Below are 26,835 nucleotides of genomic sequence, written 5' to 3'. Positions count from 1 at the left end.
TGTGCTTCTGCTCAGATGTAGCCAATCCAATCCAGTGCAGTGGATTTTGTTTCTTGTTCTAGTGTTGTTGCTTGTTAGCCTCTCTGTGCTTCACACCTATTTAATATCGTACAAATCCGATCAGACTGATCTTCCGGCTGACGCATCAGTAGCACGAGAATCAATTATTTAATCGATTATTTCGTGCAGGTGTCTCGTCATCTTGTGCTTGAATCGAGAAATTTCACGGGGAACGGTGTATACCTCTCTGCCCATTCAGCTATTTTCCTTAAGGGCGCCATAAATCACTTCTAGGAACACGACAGCTGTCCGTGTTTTTACGTGAGGATAAGTGACGGTATTTTGCGTCTTGTGGCAACGACTTTTTTCGCTAGCACATTTATTTCTTGCCCTAAAAGCGCCCGACCGACTTTTGCTGTTGTGGCAATGGAGGACGTTCCCATGTGTTCCGGTGCATACATTCCGCAAAGCGAGTTGTACCACACTTTCGACGACGGTAGACGCACATCGTACGTAGCCAGCGATGTCCAGCTTCCTTCAGCCGCCTCAGCTCCCGTGGAGCACCGTGGGTTTTATTACTTCGACCCGCAACTGAACCAACCAGTCAGTTCGGCCGTGTGGAGCACTGGCGATTGCAGAACCCCGCAAAGCATAGGTATTCCAACTGTGTCTCTAAATAGAAACTCTTCCAACTTTAAGCACTATGCTAATCAATGTGCCAACGTCGGATCAAACGTAAGGGCCAGCAAACAGAAGGGTTCTGAGGAACGAAGCCGGAGAAAAGGCGAACCCTTTCGATACGACCGGCGTTTTTATAACCGCACGCACAATGAATGGGCACAGCCCTGCAGCGTGCCTTATAGTGAGGCCTCTCATAGCAATAACTCCTCTCCGAAATGCACCGGTGATGGAATATCACCCGGTACACCTTCCGCCAGGAAAGCGAGGAAATCTGCGAGAGAAAGAAGGAATCCCACGAATCAGCCGCCTCCAAATGGCGTTCACGTTGTTGAAGAAGTCTACAATCACTGCAGCCAGCAAAACGTTAACGTCAGGTCTTCGAGGAAGCAGTCGCAACAGAGATATGAGAGGAACCAAGGTCCTCAAAGGGCTGAAAAAGACAAGGAGCAACATCCGCCTGCAGGCCCCGGAGGAGCTTCAACCTCTGGGTCAGCGGAAACTTCGCAAGGGGCCACAGCTAGAAAGAATCGTAGTCCTCGTGTGAACCCGGGACCTCCAGCTGCTGCACGTCAAGACCAAAGAGCCAAGTGGAGGACGAAAGAAAATCACGAGGACAGCGCACGGTGGAAAGACGAAGTGGCGAGGCACGCGGGAGAGGAAGGACAGCGGAGCGCGGAACCTCGAAGGACAGCGAAGCAGGACGAAATGAAATGGAAGAAGGGATGCAACTTCCCGATGGTTTGGCTGCGAGAATCTGCGATCGACAGGAGCATCTTTCCCAAGAAAGTGCAGAGCTCTTCAGTCAGCAGGGCAGACGACGCACCGCAGAAAGGTGAGGTTGCGGAGCCGCAGAAAAACTCTCACTTCCACCGAAGCCGCAGACAAAAATGACAGCTGTGGTCTGACCACCCTGAAAATAGTGCGAGGAGGCGGGTACATCATCTCGCAGATACAAATTATGAAACTAATGTAACAAATAATACCCGAAAATGTGTTACACTTATTCGAAGCAAACTTTATACCCCCTGATGGGAATATGATGGGAATTGATGTTCTGAGGCTGGAACGCATAGAAAGGACAAATACGTACAAATCCTCAAGTGCCTAATAAATTAATGATGAAAGAAGGAAGTCCCCTGATGGAAACAGACTACGCGAGTTGTAAAAGGTCTGCACGCCACTATTCCCAGGTTGGACAGAACACAGTCTGCTCTTCAGCGCGCTGAAGAAGAACACACTGCGTTTGCAGTATCGATCCGTGACCCGAGACTTCTCTGTCCGTATAGGCTATCTCCGATTAATGCAAAACTGGTTGCGTTTGCTCGACTAATGACCGGACAAATGACACGCGTTGTTGGACCTTTCGGATTTGCATTCGGCCCGCGGGAAAGCGTGCTCCTGATCCTGGACTTTGAATGTGGCCTGTGCCGTTTTGCGTATTAATCTCCTGCGTCGTCGTAACCGGTTTTCCCCCATTCACGTTCCGTTGCAGATCGCCTGACGGAACAGCTGATGAATGGCGACTGCGAGTGCATGATTTGCTGCGAGCGGATGCGAGGATCGGACCCCGTCTGGTCGTGCTGCAACTGCTACCATATCTACCACCTGCACTGTGTCCGCAAGTGGGCCACCTCACCTTCTGCCATTGTTAAAGGTAACAATGGGTTGGTTAGAAGAGACTAGTGGTTCTCAGCTGGGGTTCAGCAAACACGAAATTGTAGAGTTCCCACGCGTGGCACCTCAGTGCATACACGGGCTCGCCTTTGGCCAGCGCCGATTCCGCAGTCAACCGTTGACTTACGAATTCCTTCGCTTTACGAACGTTGCATCCTGGGACAAAACGCCTCCCTTCGTTATTCCTGTTTGGTTTATGAATAGAGCCTGAAGTTTTCGGGAAATATTTTTTTCTAAATTCGGGGGGTAAAAATCGGGTAAATAAATATGTGCACTAGATTCGTGCAAATTCGGGTGAAAAAAACTTCCAATATGCTAAATTCGAGGAGGAATCGGGCTCAGTTACTCAAACTAACAGTAGTGGTTTGGTACAAACGGTGATGGAACTACATTTTTCTGCCAAATAAGTAAGTTTGTGCATTCCTACAGAGATCCCAGTGAGGGCAATTTGCCGGGTAAAAATCGGGTTTCACCCTAAAGCGGCAACCTTCAATTCAGGGAAGAATCGGGTAAAACCCTAAAACTTCAGGCTCTATTTATGAACCCTCGATTTCTGAACAGTGAACACATGTTTCAGGGAAACACCTTGAAGGACCCCACTCTTTTTGTTCTCTATTTATGAACTGGGGTAGGCACAGTTGTCCAGGTCCATAACAGGCCAATGGAGGTCAACAAAGTAAGAAACGTAGAACATTCCGTGTCCCACTGTCAAAACGCAAAAAGAAGAAGAGGCGATTAACCCATGAAATATGACTGGAGCGTGAAGTTTTCGGGAACTGTTTTTTTTTTCTAGATTCCAGTAGTAAAAATTGGGTAAATAAACATGCGCTCTAAATACATAAATTCAAAATTCTAAACATTCTAACATTCAACATTCTAAATACATAAATACGCAAATTCGGGTGCAAAAACTTCCAGTACGCTAAATTCTGGGAGCAATCGGGCTCAGAACTGAACTGGTTCGGTACAGATTGTGATGTAACTGCATTTGCTGCCAAGCAAGCTAGTGTGCATTCCTACAGACATCTCAGTGAGAACAATTTGCTGGGTAAAAATCGGCTAAAGAGGCAGCCTTCAATTCGGGGTGCAAATTCGGCGAAGAACCGGGTTAAACCCTAATACTTCAGGCTTTAAATATGACTCATTGTTCTGGGGGGCGTGGTCGGGATAGCAGCTGTCACTTTAGAGCCAAACTTGGAAATGCACGCATATTGGGGTGTAATGCAGTGCATTTCCTGTCATTCTAACACTCTTTTCAATCCTTGATTTACCGAGGATTTTTCGAGAAAGATTAACCATTCATAAGTCAACAAAAGACTGTATTTTGGTCATTATAACCACGACTATGTATTCATAGGGCCTGACTTTTTAGGGTTAAACCCGTATCCGCCCAATATTTACCCCCCGAACGAAATCTGTAAAATTTGGGTTTAACCCGAATCTACCCGAAAACATCCGGGTCGCGTGGCACACTCATAAGCGTGCATTAAAATAAAGTTTGATAACATTGCTAAACATTAGTACCATGTTAAGACAAATTTTTATTAAACAAAAAAAATCACCCGAATTCCTGACGACAGAATATGCCGTAACGGGATTTAACCCGAATACACCCGAATTTTCAAATGAAAAATATCACCCGATATTTACCCCCCGAATTTGGCCAAAAATAAAACCCGAAAAAGTCAGGTCCTATGTATTCACAGGTACAGCTTCTTTCGTGATTTTTTCGTGAATGTGTTGTACGATGATGTTGCGTATAGATGTGAATATTCGTACATATAGAGTAACATTGGGGGATAATATTCTGGAGCAGACTGAGACCGGAGCTTTACCTTCGTTACTGACACGTGAACGATATGTTGAAGGAACAACAAATCACAACAGTGCTTCTACGCTTAAAATTTGTATTCACTGCCTTCCCTGCCGACTTTAAATGTTGTTAATGATTTCTAGTAGATCGGTAGGCGCTCACGATAACTGTTTCAAAGACACAATATGCCAATCGCCATGTTCCTCTAAAGTGGACAACATCGCGTTGATTATCTTTGATTTTACAGCTTCCTTTATCACGTAGTTTTCCTAGAGTGCTTACGGTCGATACTTTTACCAGGGTGTCTACCAACCTGGAAAACCTGGAAAACAGGGAATAGTCAGGGAATTTTGATGTGACTGGAAAAGTCAGGGAATTGTCAGGGAATTTGGCTAAAAAGCAGCTGAAGTCAGGGAAAATCGCAGGCAAGTGTCGTGATGATGCGCGGCGAATCGCGAGTGCCGACCGGTGGTTGAGAGGCGATGCCGCAGCAACGTTACCGCGAGTAGCAGTTCACCAGTATGACAAGCTCTGACGCAGAATAGTAGGGTAGCCTCACTAATACTTAATAAATGGTCCGTTTTATGTTGGATCTGGTATCAAAACGTATGAGCAGGCACCAAGTTACCTTTTGTTTTTGTCAGGGAATTTGCTTTAAATAGTCAGTGAAAACCTGGAAAAGTCAGGGAATTTGAAGGCTGCAGTTTGGTGGACACCCTGTTTTACGAGCGATACTTTTTCTTTCTTTTCTTTTCTTCTTCTTCTGTTTCTTTTTTTCCATCTGTGTTTTTTATTTAGAGGGTGGCTGGCGGTGCCCGGCATGCCAGCACACAACCAAAGCTGTGCCGCATCAGTATTTCTGCTTCTGTGGGAAGCGCGTCGATCCAGAGTGGAACCGCTACGGAGTCCCACACAGCTGCGGAGAGATGTGCGGCCGTAACAGGGGCTGCGTCCATCGCTGTACCCTTCAGTGCCACCCGGGACCGTGCCCTCCGTGTTCTGCAACTGTACGGAGGCCCTGTCACTGCGGACGGATTACGAGGGTACGTCCTCTTCTCTTGCGATCCGGTGGAACATGCGTCGTAACCTCTCGCTGACACGTGAGCGCGAGCACTCCGCATCGTATCTTTTCACGCTCTTCTAACTACTACGTGTGATTTATCTTCCGGACTCAACCACAAAATATTTCATAGCAGACGACAGGGCTGGTCATGTCGTCTGCTGTGTCTGCTACACAAGGCACAGTAGAACTTTTCCCCGAAATCAGCTTTTTCTTTTAGTATAATTTTCCATGGGGATCTTCCTCGTGTAAATACACAGCTAGGCTACCTTTTGTTTTGCGTGTGTTTGTGACTTCTCTCATGATCTTAGTTGTCTCGCAACATGAGATGTCGTGTTGCGCCAACTTGTACCTTCTAGAGTTGAAGCTCAGTACTTAATTGGGGATGTGGCTCTTGAAATAGTAAAAAATTCTCAAATATTTTGAAAAACAAGTTTAAAGCAAGCAGTGGTGACATCAGTTTCAGGTTTTCAAAAGCATATTTATTGCAAACTTTGGTAATTGAACTGACTGGACAAACTCTGTAGTTTTTGGGAAAGCAGTTGTCAGGAACTTTCTTAAATCTTTGTATAAAGCCGCACTCACTTTGTTTTATACCCTCTTTTCTGGTGCTTTTCGGCTTATGAGCGCCATTTCGGAACCATTCGAATATACTTGGTTTAGCGCAGATATCGCTTCGATTCAAAATCATTCAACTTCCTTTATTTGCAATCTTATGCAAAGGAAAACATGGAAGAAGTGGGACTGCAGGGTAAATTCAAATAATATAGAATTCCATATTTGATTCGGAATTCAAATCGAATACAGTCAACCCTCGATTTATGAACCTTCGATTTATGAATTCCCTCGTTTTATGAACACTAGCACGAGGAACCAAACTTTTTACATGCATTTTTCCCTCGTTTTATGAACCTCGATATTCGAATAATGAATGGAATTTCTGGGAACCAACTAGGCGTTGCCCAGCGTTTTTGCCCTCAATTTATGAACGGGTCGTTCCGAGGCCAACAAAAACCTTCAAAGGGATTATTCTATTATTATTCGTGGTCTTATGAATGACGCCAGAACAGACAAAATGTTTTCCAGGTATTGCACCCTCGGTTCTTAACCCCTCGAAATCCGAACAACAAACAGGTTTTTGCAGAAGTGTTCCTGACCGCAATTCATGAATAAGGTGTCCGCTGTCACCCTGAGATTAATAAACGTAGGTTAAAAACCCCAGAGGAAATTTGAGACCAGTTGAGTGCGAATGTGCTGACATATCGTCTTTCTAAGATTGACACAGCGGAAGGCATGGTCCAAAGCAAAATTAAACTATTTAGTATTGCATAATAAACAGAGTGTGAATGCGCTAACATCTGTGTTTTATGAGACTGATACAGCAGAAGGCATGGTCGAAAGCAAAATTACACAATATATTGCATTATAAACACAATACCAACTCGGAAATACTGTTCCATTTGTTCGATAGTACTCACTTAACGGAATTTTCAATTTATGAATCCCTCGATTTAGGAACGATTTTTCGGGGAACCGAGGGTGTTCATAAATCGAGGGTTGACTGTATACAATTATTCACCTCGGCATCCGCAAAAATCCACCTATTTGTAGAGTCCTGGACAATTTGACGTTAGAAAGTGGTGACAGAGATACGTGTGCCATTTCGTTGCAGTGCGTGCGATGTAGCCAACAACAGGACCTGAGTTGCGGGGATCCCTGCGGGCAGTTGCTCAACTGTGAGATTCACACGTGTGATGTTCCGTGCCATGCTGGGGGCTGTAAACCTTGCGAAAAGATCGTAACACAGAGTAAGTGACTACGGTATGCTTGGTGTCTGACTTTTATTGTGTCAAATGCCTTTCCCAGGCTCGGGGGAGGGGGGGGGGGGGGGTGCTATTTTTAAACATGTACAGTCAAACTCCTTTACAACGAAACTCAGGGGACAGCAAAAAAAATTCGCAGTAAAGGAATTTTCGTTAAAAAGGATGTCCATTATTGGACCTATAGGGCTCCAGCAGGACCGCAAAGAAATTTGCTGTAATAGTATTTTCGTTAAAAAGGTGTTCGCTATAAAGGAGTTTGACTGTAGTTTGGGGTGGAGTCTGGTGTTACAACGTAGTTTGTTCTTTCTTTCTGTCCGGCACTCCAGCTGCAGTTAGAGTGCATACTCGTATGGCGGTTAAACATGCGTTCCTTGCACATTGTAGACACATGCACGAAACAGCAACAACAACTTTGTAACCACATGTTGTAACATCATGTGTGCTTTGCATAGATTATTGTTGTACACAAATATTTGTTACATCTGACATGCATACAGATTGCTACTAAATAGTGCGCATGACACGTGACGAGGGTTGCCAGGTCAAAATCCTGAAAAGTCACTTATGCAGCTTGTGAAAGTAGCCAAACGTAGCCAATTTGCCTTGTGTGTAGCCAATTCTGTAGACAGTGGTGTGCAGGCATCATATATTGAATCAAGGCTGTTGAACGAGTGCTAGAATTCCAGTAGACAACACCACAGTCCACAGGACGTAGTGCCGGCTGAGAGAAGGCTGATCGTTAAGGGGGACAGGAATGAACGAATTGTGCGTACAGTAAACCCTCGTTAACTCGAACTCGCCTATCTCGAAATATCGGTTATCTCGAATATTTTTCGCGTCCCGATCCATGTCCCAATGCTTCCTATATATTTGGGCCCTTTTAACTCGAAGCCTTTTTTTGCTCGAGTACGGATATTTCGAAATCCCATCACCGGTAGGTCAGCGTACCTACGGCTGATAACGTGCATTCTTCGGTCCAAGAGGCTAGGTCAAGGTCGAAGCGTTTCAGTCCTAGTGACTCACGCCTCACGCGCCGCTAGCTGTGGCAGGCAGACAGCACTACCCTTTCCACCCAACGTCACTCCTCCTCCTCCTCCTCTGCATTCGTCCGAGCTTCTCTTCGTTTTGTTCTTCGCGCCGCCATGATGGCTGAACAACGCGCATGAAAGTCCCTGACTTTGGAGCGGAAGGTGGCATTTATCAAAGGCCTGGTAGAAAGTTCATCAAGCCAATAGCATGAACTCTTTCTTTCATGCGGGTTTCTGGTCTTCCATCGCCGTACCAGAGCCAGCAGACTAGTTCAGTGGCTGTGATGAATTGTGCAACGACGTGATGCGCCACGTATGTTTTGGGGAGAGTGACTTAGGACTTGAACATCGAGGACTATGCGCTTTACGACGGCGATGTTCCAGTAGCGGTGAACTGAGTGATACAGAAATCGTCGAGAGTGCCCGCGGTAGTGACGTGCCGGGAGCAGCGTCTCATGCGTTGCATTGAAGTGCTTGAAGATGCTTTCTTGTTCACAGACGCAAATGCCAAGCAGATTGCTATTACGGAGTTATTCAGTGTCAGATGACGTTAAAAAATAAATGGCTTCGGAATTGTTTACGAGCCCTATTACTGTAGGAACGCTTTTTTTTTTTACGTTTCATAACATAGCGCATTGTACTAGTAACATCGTGGCAACGTAATTTTCGCTGTTCGCTTAACTCGAAACCCCGCTTATCTCGAAATTTTTTCCGGTTTTTACGACTTCGAGTTATCGGGGGTTTACTGTACTTCGGCTTTATGGGTTGCGCGATGAAAGGTATCCCTATTTACGTGTGTAGGAGTCTCAAAAATGCAGTGCGAGGAAGTATCCGCAGAAGTAGCCAGAAAATAGCCGGGTCACCGTTGCCCAAATTTCAGCGCAATGACTGTCAGAAAGTAGCCAATAAACCTCTACCCGACAAACATCATCATGACGTTGGTAGACAGACCGAAAGTGAAACAGATCGGAAGGGGAGAGCTGGGTTCCACGAATGGGCACTTGTTCGCTGCCTCCTATTGAAAGAAAAGTAGGATCGAAGGTCGCATCCCTTTCAGAGACCATCGTAGACCGTGGCTTTTGGGCGCGACCACTAGCTTTGAACGTAGTTCAACTCTACCAAATTCGTGACGCTGTCGAACACTATGACGTCATTTGTTTACAAACAGGGAGAGGTCTACTTGGCGTAACGTAGCCAAATCTGGCAACCCTGTAATGTGACTGGAATTCGGCAAGAAATTTGGAAGGGTGAATGTTTGGGCCTGTTGGTACATAGTCATGGAAAAGGTAATCAGCAGTAAAGAACACGACAAGAGAAGTACAGGGTTCACCAAGATAAACTTCGGGGTTTGTAACGAAGATAAAACAAATTAGAACAGTGTCGGAAATCCAAAGTAGAAGACGTATTATGCCCCAAAATTTTATGTCAATAATGCCACTTGGTCTGTTTCTCTGCGGATAAATCGTGAAAATTAAAAAATCGCTGCTGCCTAAACGGCTATACCTGTGTTTCAGCTTCTTTCCGTCAGATGGCGAAACGGTTGAACGCGGCGTTGCAGAGTACGATTCTGCATTCAGTTCCACTTGTTCAGATTTCGATGTCGTCTGCAACGCCGCGTTCGACCGTTTCGCCATCTGACGGAAAGGAGCTGAAACACAGGTATAGCCGTTTAGGCAGCAGCGATTTTTTAATTTTCACGATTTATCCGCAGAGGAACGGACCAAATAGCAGTATCAACATAAAATTTTGGGGCATAATACGTCTTCTAACATCTACTTTGTCTTTCCGACACTGTTCTAATTTGTTTTATCTTCGTTACAAACCTCGAAGTTTATATTGGCGAACCCTGTAGAAGAAGACACACAGACGCTTGACTGAATTGGGCTGGACTGAAGAAATTGAAATTGATCCGAATTGATCCGAAACATATTATGGACAGAATAATTGGGAGGAACCAAATTGAACCCGAAAAGTGCAAGCCCTTAATATACAGTAGAGTCTCGATGGTACGATCACGGATGATACGAATTTCGGGATAATACGAATTCTTTTCCGGTCCCGGCTGTAATGCCTATTCTTCCCATGTACATATTAGAGTTCGGATGATACGAACGCGTTATCTTGCCTTTAGGATGATACGAATGAGCCGAGGATGCGACAGAGGTCGTTCCCCCGTGATGCGAGAGCGCGCGAGTCATGCTGCTGCTTCTTTGGAAAAGGAGGGCGATCCTCACCACGGACTCCCTTACATCATGTAGCGCAATGCAAGCAATGACTTTCCTTTTGGTGGTGGTGGAGGAGATAAAATCAAAGGGATTGCACGGCCCCGAACCTTATCACCTTATCTCTGTTTTGACCTTTTTATCCCCCTCGCAACAATAAACCGCGAAGCTGTGTGACATCGCTCTGGCGGAAAACAGCGACCAGAACACGTGGAGGGAACGTATCAGGACAACCTGTGGAAACATTATGCGTCACCATTCCGCAAGTCGGCTTCACCTAACGCCTCCGTGCTTTTGGAGAAGCTCGCTTTAGAACATTGTCACGCGACTCGCGGGTGGAAAGCACGTGCTACGTCTTTTGAATCATCTCGCGTGTTTGGGCAGCATTGTCCAAAAACGGAGACACAAAAGCGTTACGACCGACCTCTTTCACTGACAGTAACGGAAAATGAACAGTCACTGTCTATTTTCTTGCCTCAATTTTTATTTCGGTTTAATTCGTTTGATACCAATTTCGGACGATACGAATTTTGTCCGCGACCCCGTGAGACTCGTATCATCGAGATTCTACTGTGCTGCTTTTGTCATCTATTGAAAGGTTTTCATATGATATCCTTTTCTCTCTTTTTTTTTTTTACGCCGATTCTTTTGTCTCCTTTATTGTTTCAAGCAATGCAGGGTTGATGATGTCAAGGTACTGTATGCACTAACCATTGTTTACCTGGCTCCAGGGTGCTACTGTAGTAAGAAGAGCAAAGAGGTGACCTGTACGAAAGAGATGAACGTGTCGAGCGAATACTCCTGCGGGGAATCGTGCGGCCGCCCACTCGAATGCGGCAGCCACGACTGCTCCAAGCCGTGCCACTTCGGGGAGTGCGGCGACTGTCCCAGACTGCCCCACCTGGTGTTGTCCTGTCCGTGCGGTCAGACACTACTCGAGGACATTGCTGGGACCAAGCCACGGACGACGTGTACTGACCCAGTGCCTCTCTGTGGAAGCACCTGCGGGAAAGAATTGCAGTGTGGTCCCATTGGTGGGTACTCTCATAGCTGTTAATTAATGCTTTGTTTCAGGGGTTCTCAATCTTCTGACATCCCATGTGTAGGAAAAAATGATCCCGGAGAAACGGCCCAGGAGTGAATGACACCGGAAAAAGGGGGTGACGCTGATATAAACCTGATTGACTAAACCGCTGATTGGAAATGAAACGTTGAAAAATAAATCAAACTTCCAAAGAAAAGAAACAGCGAAATAAACCGCAATGTACGCTCTCTCTCCCTGCTTCTCAAGAAATGCAACAATGCAGAGAGGGCTCGAATTGGTCTCCTCAAACAATCTCCCACGTTGACTGGACGCATCCTTTGCGGAGACCAATGAGAGCGGGCTCCGCATTGCTATCCTCTTGACAAGGAGAGAGCGGGAGGGAAGGCGACATCCCATGATGTTCCCTGACGTCACAAAAGTTTGAGAACCGCTGCTTTGTGTTACGCCTCTTTAATGCTCTTTCCATGGACAACGTAAATATCAACACATTCCACTCCTCGATTATCTCGCTGTAATCGCACGCTTCAAAGTATAGCAACGCAAAAGGTCACTACCGTAAGTCGAAACTGAAAAAGCACGTTTGAGATGCGGGTTTTGGCTGCGCACGCAGTGGCGCGGTAAACAGCAGTGTTCAGCTCAACACCAACAAAATTTATTGTTATTGCGGTTGTCACGTGCTGTAGACACGAGCATGTGGATATGTGCGCCGCCACCGGCGGTAATTTTCGGTGCGCCGATGCCGTTTCGAAACCGGCGAGAGGGCCGTGAGAGGTGGAGGGCCTCTTCGCACCTGTTTTCTGACACGAAAACGCCCATTGCTGGCCTCTCGTGAAGTCTAATACCCCTGTCAGACGGGCGCACTTACGGCCTTAACGGTCACGGCCGTAAGTGCATACTGTCATTAACTCCTTGCCAGACGGGGTGCAATACGGCCTTTGCGACAAAACTGAGATAGAAGGGCAATGGCGTTCCCGCAAGACAGTTTACGGCATTCCATCGAAACTGCTCAAGCCTCGTCACCAAGCGCCATAAAAGCAGGATTTCGCACATTTAATTCAATTCGAAATAAAATGTTTTTTACCCGACGTAATGTTGTCATCTGTTTTTCTTTTTGTGTTTTTCTGGCATTTTTGCACTTTGCTTCGCTTTTTATCTCGTCGGTACAGGTGTTAAGTTCGTAGGGACACCCTCGACCCACTGCGCGCGGCATCACACCGCGTCGTCTGCATTCAAAAAGTCGGACGCCACTCAAAAAAATATCAAAAGCACTTCAAAGCAAATGTAGTTTGCTCTTGTATTTTCAAAATACCAACAAAACGTTGCTTTCGTGTACTCTCAGTAAGAAAAAAACGTGACTTCACTACATTACATTCAACATTCACAGACTTGTTTATCGATGTGGACATCATCGACAAAATGGCTTCACGGATACCGTCTGGCAGCTTCCCAGAGCTTAAGGTCGTATCTAACTTACGGCAATTTCTTAATGCCGAAACTTTAAAGGCCGTATATGTGCCCGTCTGACAGAGGTATAATTTGCTTTTGTTGATGCCGATGACAGCAAGTTACGGTTTTATGCCGTTTTCCGCTTGTTTTTCTTTGCACCATGGGCGCTCACGCCAACGGTGGCAAAATGTGCGTGCGTGACGCCAACGCCATTCAAAGTTCCATCGGCGCAAACGTCTACGTAATATGTACCCATTTCTCATTTCGGTACCCAACGGCGGTGTACTCTCGTTCTTTCCAGAATTGTGCAGCATGAGTGCAAGCAGTGCTAGTGAACCAACCAAAGAAACGTCGATACGCGAGCGCGCAGGAGAAAGCATTAGAGGTCACCCGGAAATACAAAAGTTACGAATGCTCCAAGCGATACTGTGCATAAATTACGGATTACCTAGCGTTACATGATGAATAAAGCTCGGTATCTTGCGCCCTTCATAGTTTGATACCTGTTTTATGACAAATGGCGTTTTGCGGTACGCGCAGCGCTGGTAGCTTCAGCGGCCATCTTTGTTTCGCTTGGCGTGTTCCATTCAACAAATTTCTCTGTTTAACTAAACAAAGAGCCAGCATTTACAAATTCGTTACATAGAGGTTCAACTGTGGTCAATTCAGATTCGAAATTCCCAATGTTCGCACAGTGTCTTTCCTTTCTTTATGTAATTTTGTACGTCATGACTAGAGCCTGACGTTTTAGGGTTTTACCCGATTCTTCCCCGAAATAGCACCCCGAAATGAAGGTTCACCCTTTAGGGTGAAACCCGATTTTTACCCGGCAAATTCCCCTCACTGGGATGTCTGTAGGAATGCATTAACTTGCTTTTTTTGGCAGCAAATGCAGTTGCATCACCATTTGTACCAAACCACTACAATTAGTTTGAGTAACTGAGCCCGATTTATCCCCGAATTTCGCATACAGGGAGTTTTTTCACCCAAATTCGCGTGAATTTAGTGCACACGTTTATTTACCCGATTTTTACCCCCCGAATTTAGAAAAAAATATTTCCCGAAAACTTCAGGCTCTAGTCATGACACGTGAGTGTGTCCATGGAAGTCTTTGTAAGAGGCACAAAAGTGCCTGCAAAGTTTTAATCTATGGCAGCACCGTACATGCATACCCATGTTCCTCAGACAATCCCCACCGCTGCCAGGCCAAGTGTCACGAGGGGGATTGCCCGGATTGTCCCCTGTCCACGCTGATCCGCTGCCGCTGTGGCGCGACCTCCCGGGACGTTCTCTGCATGGAGGCTGCGAGCTTAGAAGAGCAGACGTGCCAACGGCGTTGTCAGAAACGGCGTCAGTGCGGTCGTCACAAGTGCCTGGTCATGTGCTGCGTGGACACGGAACATCCTTGCCCCCTCACTTGTGGGAAGAGGCTCACGTGTGGTCTCCACGTCTGCCAAGAGCCCTGCCATCGGGGAAACTGCCACACCTGTTGGAACGTCAGTGAGTAGCACGTTCCAACTGCCTGCGTTGTGCCACGCTTTTGTTGGCAACATAGATCTGCTAGATAGAGGTGGCATTTCCTTGTGCTTGAGGAACACATGAGACGATGAGGACAACGCGAGGCTGTTGTCCTCGTCGTCTTGTTTGTTCCTCGACCTCAAGGAATCTCTCGATCTCTCATGGTGGTTCTGTGCACTGTGCGAAGCTCTCTTTATGTTTTACACATGCTTGAGACCACCAACGCTATCTGTTACGTACACAAAGGCATACGATGCACTAAAACTTTCTAATGCCACGCTCGAAGTGCTGTCCACAAGTGGGGCATTCTAACGGGGATTTCCTTTTCCCATTCAAAGGACGGCAGCTAACATGGTACGGCATATTCGGAGTGCTTCGTAATATTCCGAATTTGAAAGAAATAATTCCTACCACAAACCCTAATTTTAAGGAACCGTGTGGGAGCATTTCTTTTAACCTTTGATTTGAGTCCCATCATTTTAAACACAATGAGTACAGTGTTATACACAATGCTGATACACATGACAATTTAACTTCTGTATGCGATAAGGAGACCAGTCGACTTATCCCCTCTTTGTTGTTTTTGCTGCAATGACATCTACATACCAGTATGCACCTGTCAATGAAAATTTAGGACCGTATTGCAATTTATTGCCCCGCTATAGGATGGTAAAAAACGTGAAATGCGTGCGTGTCAATAGGACGGACAATCAGATCTGGCCCCTTTTCTCGGTTTGGGATTTTTCCACTCATCCCCTTATTGCACACAGAGGTTCAATTATTCTCTTATTTTACGCACGAACTGAGTACCACACTTTCTTTCCCAAGGCAGACTCGTGGTTTACTTCACAATTAACCGTGTGGCACTTGCTTTCTCATTGGGCATCTGCATCATATCTAGAGCCTGAAGTTTTCGGGAAATATTTTTTTCTAAATTCGGGGGGTAAAAATCGGGTAAATAAACATGCGCACTAAATTCATGCGAATTCGGGTGAAAAAACTTCCAGTACGCTAAATTCGGGGTGGAATTGGGCTCAGTTACTCAACTAACTGTAGTGGTTTGGTACAAACGGTGATGTAACTGAATTTTTCTGCCAAACAATTAAATTAATGCATTCCTACGGACATGCCAGTGAGGGCAATTTGCCGGGTAAAAATCGGGTTTCACCCTAAAGAGGCAACCTTCAATTCGGGGTGCAAGTTTGCGGGAGAATCGGGTAAAACCCTAAAACTTCAGGCTCTAATCATATCTGTGTATTATGCAGGCTTTGAAGACCTGGCCTGCCATTGCGGAAGCACAAGCATTAGTCCTCCAGTGCCGTGCGGCACGCGGCCACCAGAGTGCAGTCAACCTTGCTTACGGCCTCACCCATGTGGCCATACCGTCACGCACACGTGCCACAGCGAAGACTTCTGTCCACCTTGCGCAGCCTTAACTGAGAAGTGGTGCTATGGGAGACACGAGGTATGCATTATCAGGAGACCCCGAAGTTTTTGGGTTTTATATTTTTCCAAATTCGGGGGGGCAGAAATCGGGTCAATAAATTGATGTTGAAAATTCGCGCAAATTCGGGCAGAAAAACTACCCTCAGACTGAGTTCGGGGAGAAATCGGGCATTATTGTAGAATAAACGTTCACTGGTACCGTTTATCCAGAGTGCCGGAAGTAAGGGACAGTCGCATATTTTGTGAGAAACTAATATGTCGATGCCGTGAGGTGCCTAGCCTAGGTGCAGTTTTGCAGGTAGAAATCGGGTTTAACCCAAGATAGGTGACCCTCAATTCGGGGAAGAATCGGGTAAAACCCTAAAACTTCAGGCTCTAATTATCAGTAGAGCCTGAAGTTTTCGGGAAATTTTTTTTTTCTGAATTTCGGGTAATAAAAATCTGGTAAATACACAGGTGCACTAAATTCATGCGAATTCAGGTGAAAAAAAACTAACAATACGCTAAATTCTGGGAGAAATCGGGCTCAGTTGCTCAAGCTAACTGTAGTGGTTTGGTACAAACAGTGATTGAACTGCACTTGCTGCCAAACCAGTAAGTTAGTGCATTCCTACAGACATCCCAGTTAGGGCAATTCGCTGGTTTAAAAATTGGGTTTCACCCTAAAGAGGCAACCTTTGATTCGGGGTGCAAATTCAGGGAAGAATCAGGTAAAACCCTAAAACTTCAGGCTGTAATTATCGGCATACAAATTGGCAGTTTTTTGCTCTCGTGCCCGCTTTGTGATGTGAACTCTGTTGCATAAAATAGAAATGCCTTATTTCCTCTTTTTTTGCTGTGGGGGAATGTTTGTTTTTGTGTATGTTTGGTAGTGGACGATTTACATATGATGCGTATATAAGAATTTAGCATTTGGTGATACGCAAAACGAGCATCGCGATGAAAGCCACCGCTACTAGAAATGGGCTTCATTCTGTGTACAGAGTGATTAACAAATTCGTCGGAAAGTACAATGTGTCATTGAAGTTTAATTTCCTGATAGGATCTTCTGTGGTACGTTACATGACTTCACCCGGACTCCTGAGGAAAAATCTTGTGCATGAGTTCTCTAGCTCTCGTTATTGCTCGAAAATTGAGGTCAATATAATAGCTGCAAGGTATCAGAGGAAAGTTTCTGAGGAATTCACTCACCAAGCTTGAGGTTGTTTAACTCACGCTACAAGAAAATATCAAGCACTCCAAATGCAGCTCAGGGGCAGTTTGACAGCTGTCATATAGCTAGAGCCTGAAGTTTTAGGGTTTTACCCGATTCTTCCCCGAATTTGCACCCCGAATTGAAGGTTGCCTCTTTAGGGTGAAACCCGATTTTTACCTGGCAAATTGCCCTCACTGGGATGTCTGTAGGAATGCATTAATTTACTTGTTTGGCAGAAAAATTCAGTTACATCACCATTTGTACCAAACCACTACAGTTAGTTGAGTAACTGAGCCGGATTTCACCCCGAATTTAGCATACTGGAAGTTTTTTCACCCGAATTCACACAAATTTAGTGCACATGTTTATTTACCTGATTTTTACCCCACGAATTTAGAAAAAAATATTTCCCGAAAACTTCAGGCTCTCCACATATAGCGCACAAGCTTTACTAGTACTGGCACAGAGGGTTCACTGTCAGATTTACTAATTTTACTAACGTAAAACGATCTTTATGCGCGACTCGACATATTCGCTTTGCTTACAGAAACGCAAGGCAGTGCCGTGCTTCCTCGAGGGTCTATCCTGTGGCATGCCCTGCAACAAAGAGCTGGGTTGTGGACTGCACCGGTGCAAGAGTACGTGCCATGCGGGACCCTGTTTGACGAGCGATGCGTGTGAGCAGCCATGCCCAAGACCCAGACCTTCCTGTGGCCACCCTTGTGCTGAGGCTTGCCACACGGGAAATTGTCCCAGTACGCCCTGCAAGGCAGCTGTACGTGTTTCGCTTTATAGTTGCCCTCGTGCCTTGCTGTACTTCTTCGTTGCTCTTATTGTCACTGTGTGTTTTAGGGTTAAAACCTAGTAAAACCTGGTTTTTACCTCCAATTTGCATCAGCGTCACTTCGGATGAAGCCTGAAAAAAAAAAAAAAAAACTAGAGCTGTGCGGATAGCAAAATTTCCAATGCGAATTGTTTACGAACCACTTACGCTGCGAATTGAATCCGAATAATTTCTTCAGATGGCAAATTGAATTCAAATAATCAGAAAAGGCCTAATTTGAATAATTTCAAATACCTCATGGTGAAATATTTTGTGGTGTTCTGCTCATTATATGATGTTCTGCTCCAAACATGTGAGCCTTTTCATGCATCATAACATATCGTGAGAGAACGATCCCTCTGTGTTGTGTATGGTAGACTGCATTAGTGGGATGAACTGCATTGAGAGTTAGTCAACATGTTCCATGCAGCCTGCTTAGTGTGCATCTCCTCATTTCTGTGTTTACATTGTGAATTTCTTGTACTTTTTTTAGAAACTGCACATCATTCCATCTGTTACTGAACATAACTCTCAAAGTTGGGAGTACATTTACTGGAACGTGCAGTGTCCAGAGTACACTGTTGACCATGAGCTCACAAAATTTGTAGACTTTAATGACAGGATATTGTAAACAATGTAAAGCGGGCTTCACCTAATGCTCGAGAGTAATGAGGTGAAGCCGATTTGCAGAATAGAACAGGCACACCAAAAAAACAGTGGCAGTAATGTAAAGTGGGCTTCACCTAACTCTTGGATGTACTTGGATGGACCACTTGCAGAATGGCAATAACAATATCTCGCTTCAGTACTATTCTATCTTCAGTGTCGGTTTCTGTATTTTGTTTATGTGATCTACAGGACTTGACTCCCCTCTTCGTATGCGCTTCAGTACTATTCGAAAAATCTTCGAAAATTTCAAATACTGAAAATAGGTTGCAAATATCATTTGAATAGCATCTGAAATTCATTTCACATTCGAATATTCGCACAGCTCTACCCAAAACTAACCTAGCCAACTGCTAATTGAACTGAAAAATTAGCGAAGCATAGGTAACATTTTTCTTTATGAATTCCGAAGCCAGTGGTCATAGCATACTATTCCAATCTAAATAACTGATTTTTTCCGAAGCTTTATAACAAAGATATGACAGCCGCAAGCCATCGCTTGGCAAGGCGTGCTCGGTGAAATTTGCAACTTTACTCATACAACAAGGCAGCTTTGATTACGGAGGGATGTGGGTCGGCCAGCTTCGCAGTGATAGCAGACAGCTTAAAGCAGACAACTGCATTCACTTGTGATTTGCTTGCAGAAATGGTAGTGACTGTACATAGCAATCTTCCATAAATGAATTGTGGTACAGACCGCTAGTAGCCAGCCTCGTTGACCATGACACACACTGCTGAATAAAGATGAGATCTACGAGAAAGAAACTAAATGCGAGACGATCTACATTCGAAAAACGAGAAATATGTTGTAGATTTATTAAATCTGGAAAAGCGCACATGCCATTGCAGCAAGAGGTCCTGATTGTGTCATGCGTCGGAGGGCATGAGTTCCCGCTACATTGCATAGATCAGTGGTTCCTCAAGTTACGTTGTGCGGGGGAACCTGCAGCGGTACCGGCGCGGCTTCAAGGAACCTGCTCTTTGCAATGCTCTTCTGCAAAGATGGCATGTTTGACACAGTGAGTTACCAAGGCTTAGGCCTAAGTGGTCAAGTACCGGTACAAGCTCAAGTTACACTTGCAAGTACAAGACAGTTTCACAGAACCTCATCACAGGGCTCTCTCAACCCTGCTTGAGAGCTGCTGACATAGATGATCTGTTTCAGCTATTTGTGGCATGGTTACATGGAGAATTTCTGTTGTAGGTGACCATTACCTGTGCCTGCGGTCACCGTTCAGAACGTGTGAGCTGTGGAGAAGGCGGCCCCGCTTACAACCAGCTGTCAGCCTCTGTCCTGGCCACCAAGCTTCAAGGCATCCAGCTCGGAGAATCGGTTGACATTGGTGAAGTTATGGCCCTCTCAAAGACCAAGCCTTCGAGGTCTCTCCCTTTTTCTAGCGTTTGAATTGTACTGAACTGAAGTAGCTGGGTGGATGGTAACGATCCATCGAAGATTACTGTTCACTGGTAGGGGTGTCCGAATGTTCGAGTTATGGAATTCGAGTCGAATATATATCAATCGTTCGAAGTATTTGATTCGCGAATCGAATATCTAATATTCGGTTTTCCGAATATTCGACTATTCTATGAATATGGACGACACCACCACGAAAGTGGGCTTCACCCGATGCTTCCTTGCATGAGGTGAAGCCTCCTTTACGAAATCACTAGTGCTGCAGGACCAACAGAGGTGGGACGGCGTTCCTTTTAAGATAACGTTATCTAAAGCTGGAACTTCCGCATCTTCTATACAGTGCATTCATACTAGCGGCATCGCCACAGAATATTCTGGCAAAAGAAAAGGCCAAACACGTCTCACTACGTGGAAGTTCTGCCGCGACTTGTGTTGAGCATACAATCGCCGCCGGAGTTTGGGGAGCGGCATACTGCTGCGTGCACGGCAGACGACACCTTTGGCCCTGTCGTCTGCTAGAGAATATCTTGTGACTGAAGCCACAGGATATTCTTTGTGGTTTGAATATTTGGACAGAAAGTGCTAGGCGCTTTCCAGAAAATCGGTTTTGAGAAAGATTGAGACCGTTTTGCGCTTTATTTCCAAGTTTTCTCATTTAGTATGCGGGAATGTTCAATCACTACTCGCAGACGATGGTTGTTCGTCTCCATGGCAATAACCACAGAAAGCCTGTTTGTGATTGGCTACGGCCGTTGAAGACACGATCCTGATTGACTGACTCTTTTACGTCACGTCGACGAGCGCGCAGGCTTTCTCTATCTAGGTGTTGTTGGGTAGAGTATCTCCTCTGGTGATGAAACTCCCCTGACATCATCATCATCATCATCATCATCGCATAAAGTTGCCGTTGTTGTTAGCTTCAAGGTCCCCAGGGCACTCAGTCATGACAGATTCTCATCATTGCAGGTTAGAATGCAATGAAGAGTGTGCGCTGGTGGAACGAAATCGTCGCCTCGCTGCAGCCCTTCACATTCAGAACGCTGACCTCTCGAGTCAGGTTGGCACGTCCTGCTACTCGGAGTTTCTCAAGGAGGAGGCTCGTAAAAACCCGGCCTCCGTCGCTGCTGTCTACCAGAAATTGACTGAGCTGGTCCAAACTGCTAAACAGGTGAGTGTTTTATTCCCTGAGGGTCCGAAGTTGGGGAAGTCGGTACATGACAAGTTCACACCGCCGCAGCCAGAAACACAGACAAAAGGCACACACACAACAGGACGAACTGCAACTCACGACTACTTTACTGTTGAACACACATACACTCTTAAATACCAGAGCAGGCACCTGTTCCCCTATGTATCTGACCTATTTTTTTAGATAACAAAATTCCTCCTGTATGAGGGCGATAGAGGGAGCGCTGACACATTTTTCTCCTTTTTCCTCAATCAAGAATGCTTCGTATATCTCTCGATCCTGCTGTGATCGGAGATTAATTTCTATTGAGGTTTTATCAAAGGCAGGCGAGCATCCACATCTATCGCAGTGGAATGCCAAGTGGCCCGACGGTGGCATCCCTTTCAACAACGTCGCGTGCTCACGTAACCTAGTATTGATACACCTGCCCGTCTGGCCGATGTACACTCTTCCACAGGATAGCGGAATACAATAAACCACACCCTGACGGCAATCAACCCATCTGTTTTTGTGTTTGGTGTTACACACATGTCTTTTTTGTCGCTTGTTCACCTTAGGGCAAAGACTATACAACTTGCAAGGGGCTGAGATCACAACAGGAACATTATGTCTGACACCTACTTTCTTTATGTTATGTGCAAGTCCGTGAAAATAGGGAATTGAGACCGGTCTACCCTCCACCCGGCTCCCACCAAGCTTCGGTAAGCCCTTACATTTCCGAACAAGGCACTCTGCCACAGAGATGAGTAGATCCTCGGGATAACCCCCAACCCGCATTTTTTCTAGCTGAGACTCGAAACTCCCCTGAATTGTATGTTGACAGGACTTCTCCAAGGCAGCCCCCAGGCCTGAAGTGGCAATAGCCCTCTTAACAATCTTGGAATGCGCCGAATCGTACGGTAGTACCATCTTTTTTGATCTAGGGTGGAAAGCCCAACAAATATGGTCGTGTCCCACTCTTAGCTTCAAATCCAAAAATTGGAGGGTACCCTCCACCGGTAACTCAAATGTGAACCTCAGGCCTGGAGCACAGGATCTAAACACATCTAAGCAGGCCTGAACATAATTACCCAAAACAGGTGACCCTAAACTTGAATCGAGAAAAATGAGGAAATCATCAACGTAGCGAAACACTTTCACTCGCCGTTTGGCATCCATCATGTTCTGTATGGCGACGTCACATTGACCCAAGTATATGTCAACTAGTAAAGGAGACAAACAAGAACCTATGGGGGTGCCACTCTTCTGTAGAAACAATTGACCTTCCACTTCCACCACAGTTGCAGTGAGGTACCCTCTTAACAACTCCAAAAAGGTAGACAGATTGATTCCTGTACTATTCTGAAAAGTCACCGTCCCCGAAAGAGAGAGTTGAGAGTTCGGGGACGGTGACTTTTCAGAATAGTACAGGAATCAGTCTGTCTACCTTTTTGGAGTTGTTAAGAGGGTACCTCACTGCAACTGTGGTGGAAGTGGAAGGTCAATTGTTTCTACAGAAGAGTGGCACCCCCATAGGTTCTTGTTTGTCTCCTTTACTAGTTGACATATACTTGGGTCAATGTGACGTCGCCATACAGAACATGATGGATGCCAAACGGCGAGTGAAAGTGTTTCGCTACGTTGATGATTTCCTCATTTTTCTCGATTCAAGTTTAGGGTCACCTGTTTTGGGTAATTATGTTCAGGCCTGCTTAGATGTGTTTAGATCCTGTGCTCCAGGCCTGAGGTTCACATTTGAGTTACCGGTGGAGGGTACCCTCCAATTTTTGGATTTGAAGCTAAGAGTGGGACACGACCATATTTGTTGGGCTTTCCACCCTAGATCAAAAAAGATGGTACTACCGTACGATTCGGCGCATTCCAAGATTGTTAAGAGGGCTATTGCCACTTCAGGCCTGGGGGCTGCCTTGGAGAAGTCCTGTCAACATACAATTCAGGGGAGTTTCGAGTCTCAGCTAGAAAAAATGCGGGTTGGGGGTTATCCCGAGGATCTACTCATCTCTGTGGCAGAGTGCCTTGTTCGGAAATGTAAGGGCTTACCGAAGCTTGGTGGGAGCCGGGTGGAGGGTAGACCGGTCTCAATTCCCTATTTTCACGGACTTGCACATAACATAAAGAAAGTAGGTGTCAGACATAATGTTCCTGTTGTGATCTCAGCCCCTTGCAAGTTGTATAGTCTTTGCCCTAAGGTGAACAAGCGACAAAAAAGACATGTGTGTAACACCAAACACAAAAACAGATGGGTTGATTGCCGTCAGGGTGTGGTTTATTGTATTCCGCTATCCTGTGGAAGAGTGTACATCGGCCAGACGGGCAGGTGTATCAATACTAGGTTACGTGAGCACGCGACGTTGTTGAAAGGGATGCCACCGTCGGGCCACTTGGCATTCCACTGCGATAGATGTGGATGCTCGCCTGCCTTTGATAAAACCTCAATAGAAATTAATCTCCGATCACAGCAGGATCGAGAGATATACGAAGCATTCTTGATTGAGGAAAAAGGAGAAAAATGTGTCAGCGCTCCCTCTATCGCCCTCATACAGGAGGAATTTTGTTATCTAAAAAAATAGGTCAGATACATAGGGGAACAGGTGCCTGCTCTGGTATTTAAGAGTGTATGTGTGTTCAACAGTAAAGTAGTCGTGAGTTGCAGTTCGTCCTGTTGTGTGTGTGCCTTTTGTCTGTGTTTCTGGCTGCGGCGGTGTGAACTTGTTTTATTCCCGACGACCAGAAAACAACGCGTGACGTGCTCCATTGTCTGAGTGGTCACTGTGGTCTGAGTGAAATCATGTGTTAGCCACTGATCCTGTGTTCAAACGGGCTGTGACACTGGTGTGTGTGGCTCATTAGTCATTACTAGGGCCTGACTTTTTCGGGTTTTATTTTTGGCCAAATCCGGGGGGTAAATATCGGGTGATATTTTTCATTTGAAAATTCGGGTGTATTCGGGTTAAATCCCGTTACGGCATATTCTGTCGTCAGGAATTCGGGTGTATTCGGGTGATTTCTTTTTGTTTAATAAAAATTTGTCTTAACATGCAATCAATGTTTAGCAACGTTACCAAACTTTATTTTAATGCACGCTTATGAGTGTGCCGCACGAGCCGGATGTTTTCGGGTAGATTCGGGTTAAACCCGAATTTTACAGATTTCGTTCGGGGGTAAATATCGGGTGGATAGGGGTTTAACCCTAAAAAGTCAGGCCCTAGTCATTACATGCAAGCATTGTACTGTACGCAAGAATGTCTAGCAGGTTCATACTTGAGTGGAAACTGCAGCAAGGGACGCGGACAGGCGGGTTAATACATATACGACGGGTAGACCTGCAGACTCGCAACCAGCAGAAGTTTAATGGAAAGAGACAATATGCATTGTGTTTCCTGTTATCTGCAACAAATTTTCCTAAAAAGGGGAGTTGCCTTAGGGCCATTTTACTTTCGCCATTGGATTACTCGACGGTGCTGCTACTAGGAAACCAATTTTTTTGCTCAGTTAGGGGACTAATTAACAGAAATATTTCAATCAACTTTGTAATTATTGACTGAAAGCCTGATCACCACACGATCCGCTTGAACCACTGATGAAGCACTAAAGTAATCTCATCGCGTGCTATAGACCGAAATATTTCGCCTCGACCATCCGCTGGAAACAGAAAGCGATCACCAAAAGAGCGACGGTGCCGTCGATATCTCCACCCTCACTTAACGTCACAGAAGAACGTCATATGCGATTTTGGAAAACCCTTGTTGCGTTGTGTTTCACGATCTTTGCTTTGTTCTTCATTTTCCTTCCTTTCGTTCCTTCGTGTGTTCACAGTCGGTTGCTATATCAGTCATTTCATCCTGCCGGACACAGCTCTTGTCCTTCCCCAGTGTGATAAGCGCTGATATGTAATGGTGGTGCGCAAAGCAAAAAAGAGGAAGAACAAAGCAAAACAAAGGTCGTGAAACATTATGTCTTTCTGTGACGCTAATTGAGGGCGGAGATATCGACGTCACCGCCGTTCTTTTGCCGGCAACTTTAGGTGGGCAACAGACGGCAGAGCTGAAATAATTTAGTCTGTGGCACGAGCTGCAATTACCTTTGTGCTTCGTCAGTGTTTCGAGCGCATCATGTGAAGATCAGACTTCAATATTACAGTTGCAATGTGCTCCCTAAAGTCAACAACTAAAAAGTTGATTATAATGGAGAACTGATGTTCTGAGGCTGGAACAACATAGAAGGGACAATCACATACAAGGCCTCAAGTTGCATGAGAAATTAACGATGAAAGATGAAAGTCACTGAAAAGGTTAGCCAGCTGTAGGACTGGACCGGTAATCCAGAAGATTTCGTTGTTCGAGTCCTACACCAGGCTAACCTTTTCGGTGATTCCTCATCTTTCATTGATTAAAATGTCGCTGTAAATATATGTTGGATACGGGGACAAATAGTGAGGATAGGTTGATTGATAGTGGCCCATATTTCAAGGCTGCATTGGTCAGAAAGCTGAAAAAGTGGGCGGAGCTTCAGGTATGGGCATGACCCATTAATGGCCAGACTCCCTTTTAATATACGGCTCTGTCTCCTGGCGTGCCATTGCGGCTCCTTATCTCCAACAGCATATGTAGTTGATAGATTTCTTGTCCTTGCTAAGTTGAACACTAGTATAGGTGACTGTGACTGAGATAAAATCTGATTTCTGGAAAAGGTACTAGTACCATGGCTAGCTATACAGACAGTCCAGTTGGGTCTGCTACTGTCTTCATTATTTAAACAATTACCAACTTGGGCGTACATTTGCATTTACATACCGTTTTACCCAGAATATGCCACTCCTGTGGCACAGTTACTCATATATACCATCACCTATTCCTTAATACGATATTACATGTACTGTTCCAGTCCAAGCAGAAGTTCCGAAGCCACTCCTTTCCCTCGATGAACAGGGATCAACGCAGAGTAGTCCATGAGTTGGCAGAGTCCTTTGGATGCGAAACACAGAGCTACGACGCTGAGCCTCACCGCAACGTTGTAGTCACTGCCCACAGGTAGAAACGAATTTGTTTTGACACACTCGTACGCTGATTGATCAGCAGAATGTGAACCACGATTTATAAGGTGTCTAATACAGGCGTACCAACTCTCCTGTCCTTTGTTTTCGTAGGGAAAAGTGTCACGTTCCAAGCGTGAACCTCATGTCTCTGGTCCGCCGAGAGACAGGACAGCGTAAAGGTCCCGCTCCTGTATCTGTGGCTTGGAGACGTGATCAGCAACCAGCTAGTGCCTTTTTTGGATTATCCGCAAATTCTTCGGCTGCATCGTCATCAAATTCAGCTCAGCGTGATGAGCCAAAGTCGTCCTGCCTAGATTACTTCAATTATGCTTCATAGGAGAGTGGCAGTAGCTAGCTACTGGCCACTGGAAGAGCAAGAGTATGGTGACGATAGGACGCAAAGAAAATTTACAGGAGGCTTTCTTATTACTTTTTTTTTTTAATTATTGTGCCAGTGCAGTAACAGCAACTTCTGCTCCTGCTGTAATTTGTTGTTCCACCTTTTATAAAAGGTGTGATGATGTGATCATTTTGTGAATTTTTTATAGTCTGCTTCCATAATAGATATTAATAAAAAATATTTTCAATTCACTTGTGCGCTGTTTCTGTGAAAATTTTTTGCAATGCCGATGTCAACTTTGAAGAACAGAATCTGAGAAATCACTAGCGCCCCCTGCTTGTCTGAATGCAAGTATGGATGTATCGTCGAAGTCTGACAACTTTGCAAGTGATGGGCTCTCTTAAACAATTTGTAGCT

At 45.4% G+C, this 26,835-nt stretch overlaps 1 protein-coding gene across 1 annotated transcript; it reads left to right on the top strand.

The window, feature by feature from the left end:
* Window positions 1-6: 6 nt before the first annotated feature.
* LOC135366499 (protein shuttle craft-like) lies at window positions 7-26,673 on the top strand. The gene is made up of 12 exons (XM_064599209.1): window positions 7-1,513; window positions 2,174-2,335; window positions 4,967-5,211; window positions 6,901-7,036; window positions 11,033-11,335; window positions 13,978-14,292; window positions 15,576-15,775; window positions 17,499-17,726; window positions 19,645-19,820; window positions 20,821-21,022; window positions 25,928-26,073; window positions 26,190-26,673. Exons 1-12 carry the CDS (start codon window positions 427-429, stop codon window positions 26,413-26,415), a joined length of 3,426 nt encoding a protein of 1,141 aa, XP_064455279.1. The 5' UTR covers window positions 7-426; the 3' UTR covers window positions 26,416-26,673.
* The last annotated feature ends 162 nt before the right edge of the window (window positions 26,674-26,835 follow it).

Source organism: Ornithodoros turicata, chromosome 8, assembly GCF_037126465.1.
Source record: "Ornithodoros turicata isolate Travis chromosome 8, ASM3712646v1, whole genome shotgun sequence".
In the NCBI taxonomy this organism is placed as follows: Eukaryota; Metazoa; Arthropoda; class Arachnida; order Ixodida; family Argasidae; genus Ornithodoros; species Ornithodoros turicata.
Note: the sequence above shows the minus strand (reverse complement) of the source record. Positions and strands in the feature narration are given on the sequence as shown.

What these genes read in the sequence shown, in the direction of transcription:
- LOC135366499 (XM_064599209.1), top strand. Translation starts at nt 427, where the DNA reads ATGGAGGACGTTCCCATGTGTTCCGGTGCATACATTCCGCAAAGCGAG. An exon ending in TGGTCCAAACTGCTAAACAG is followed by an intron (nt 21,023 to 25,927) that starts GTGAGTGTTTTA and finishes GTACTGTTCCAG; the next exon opens with TCCAAGCAGAAGTTCCGAAG. An exon ending in GTTGTAGTCACTGCCCACAG is followed by an intron (nt 26,074 to 26,189) that starts GTAGAAACGAAT and finishes TTGTTTTCGTAG; the next exon opens with GGAAAAGTGTCACGTTCCAA.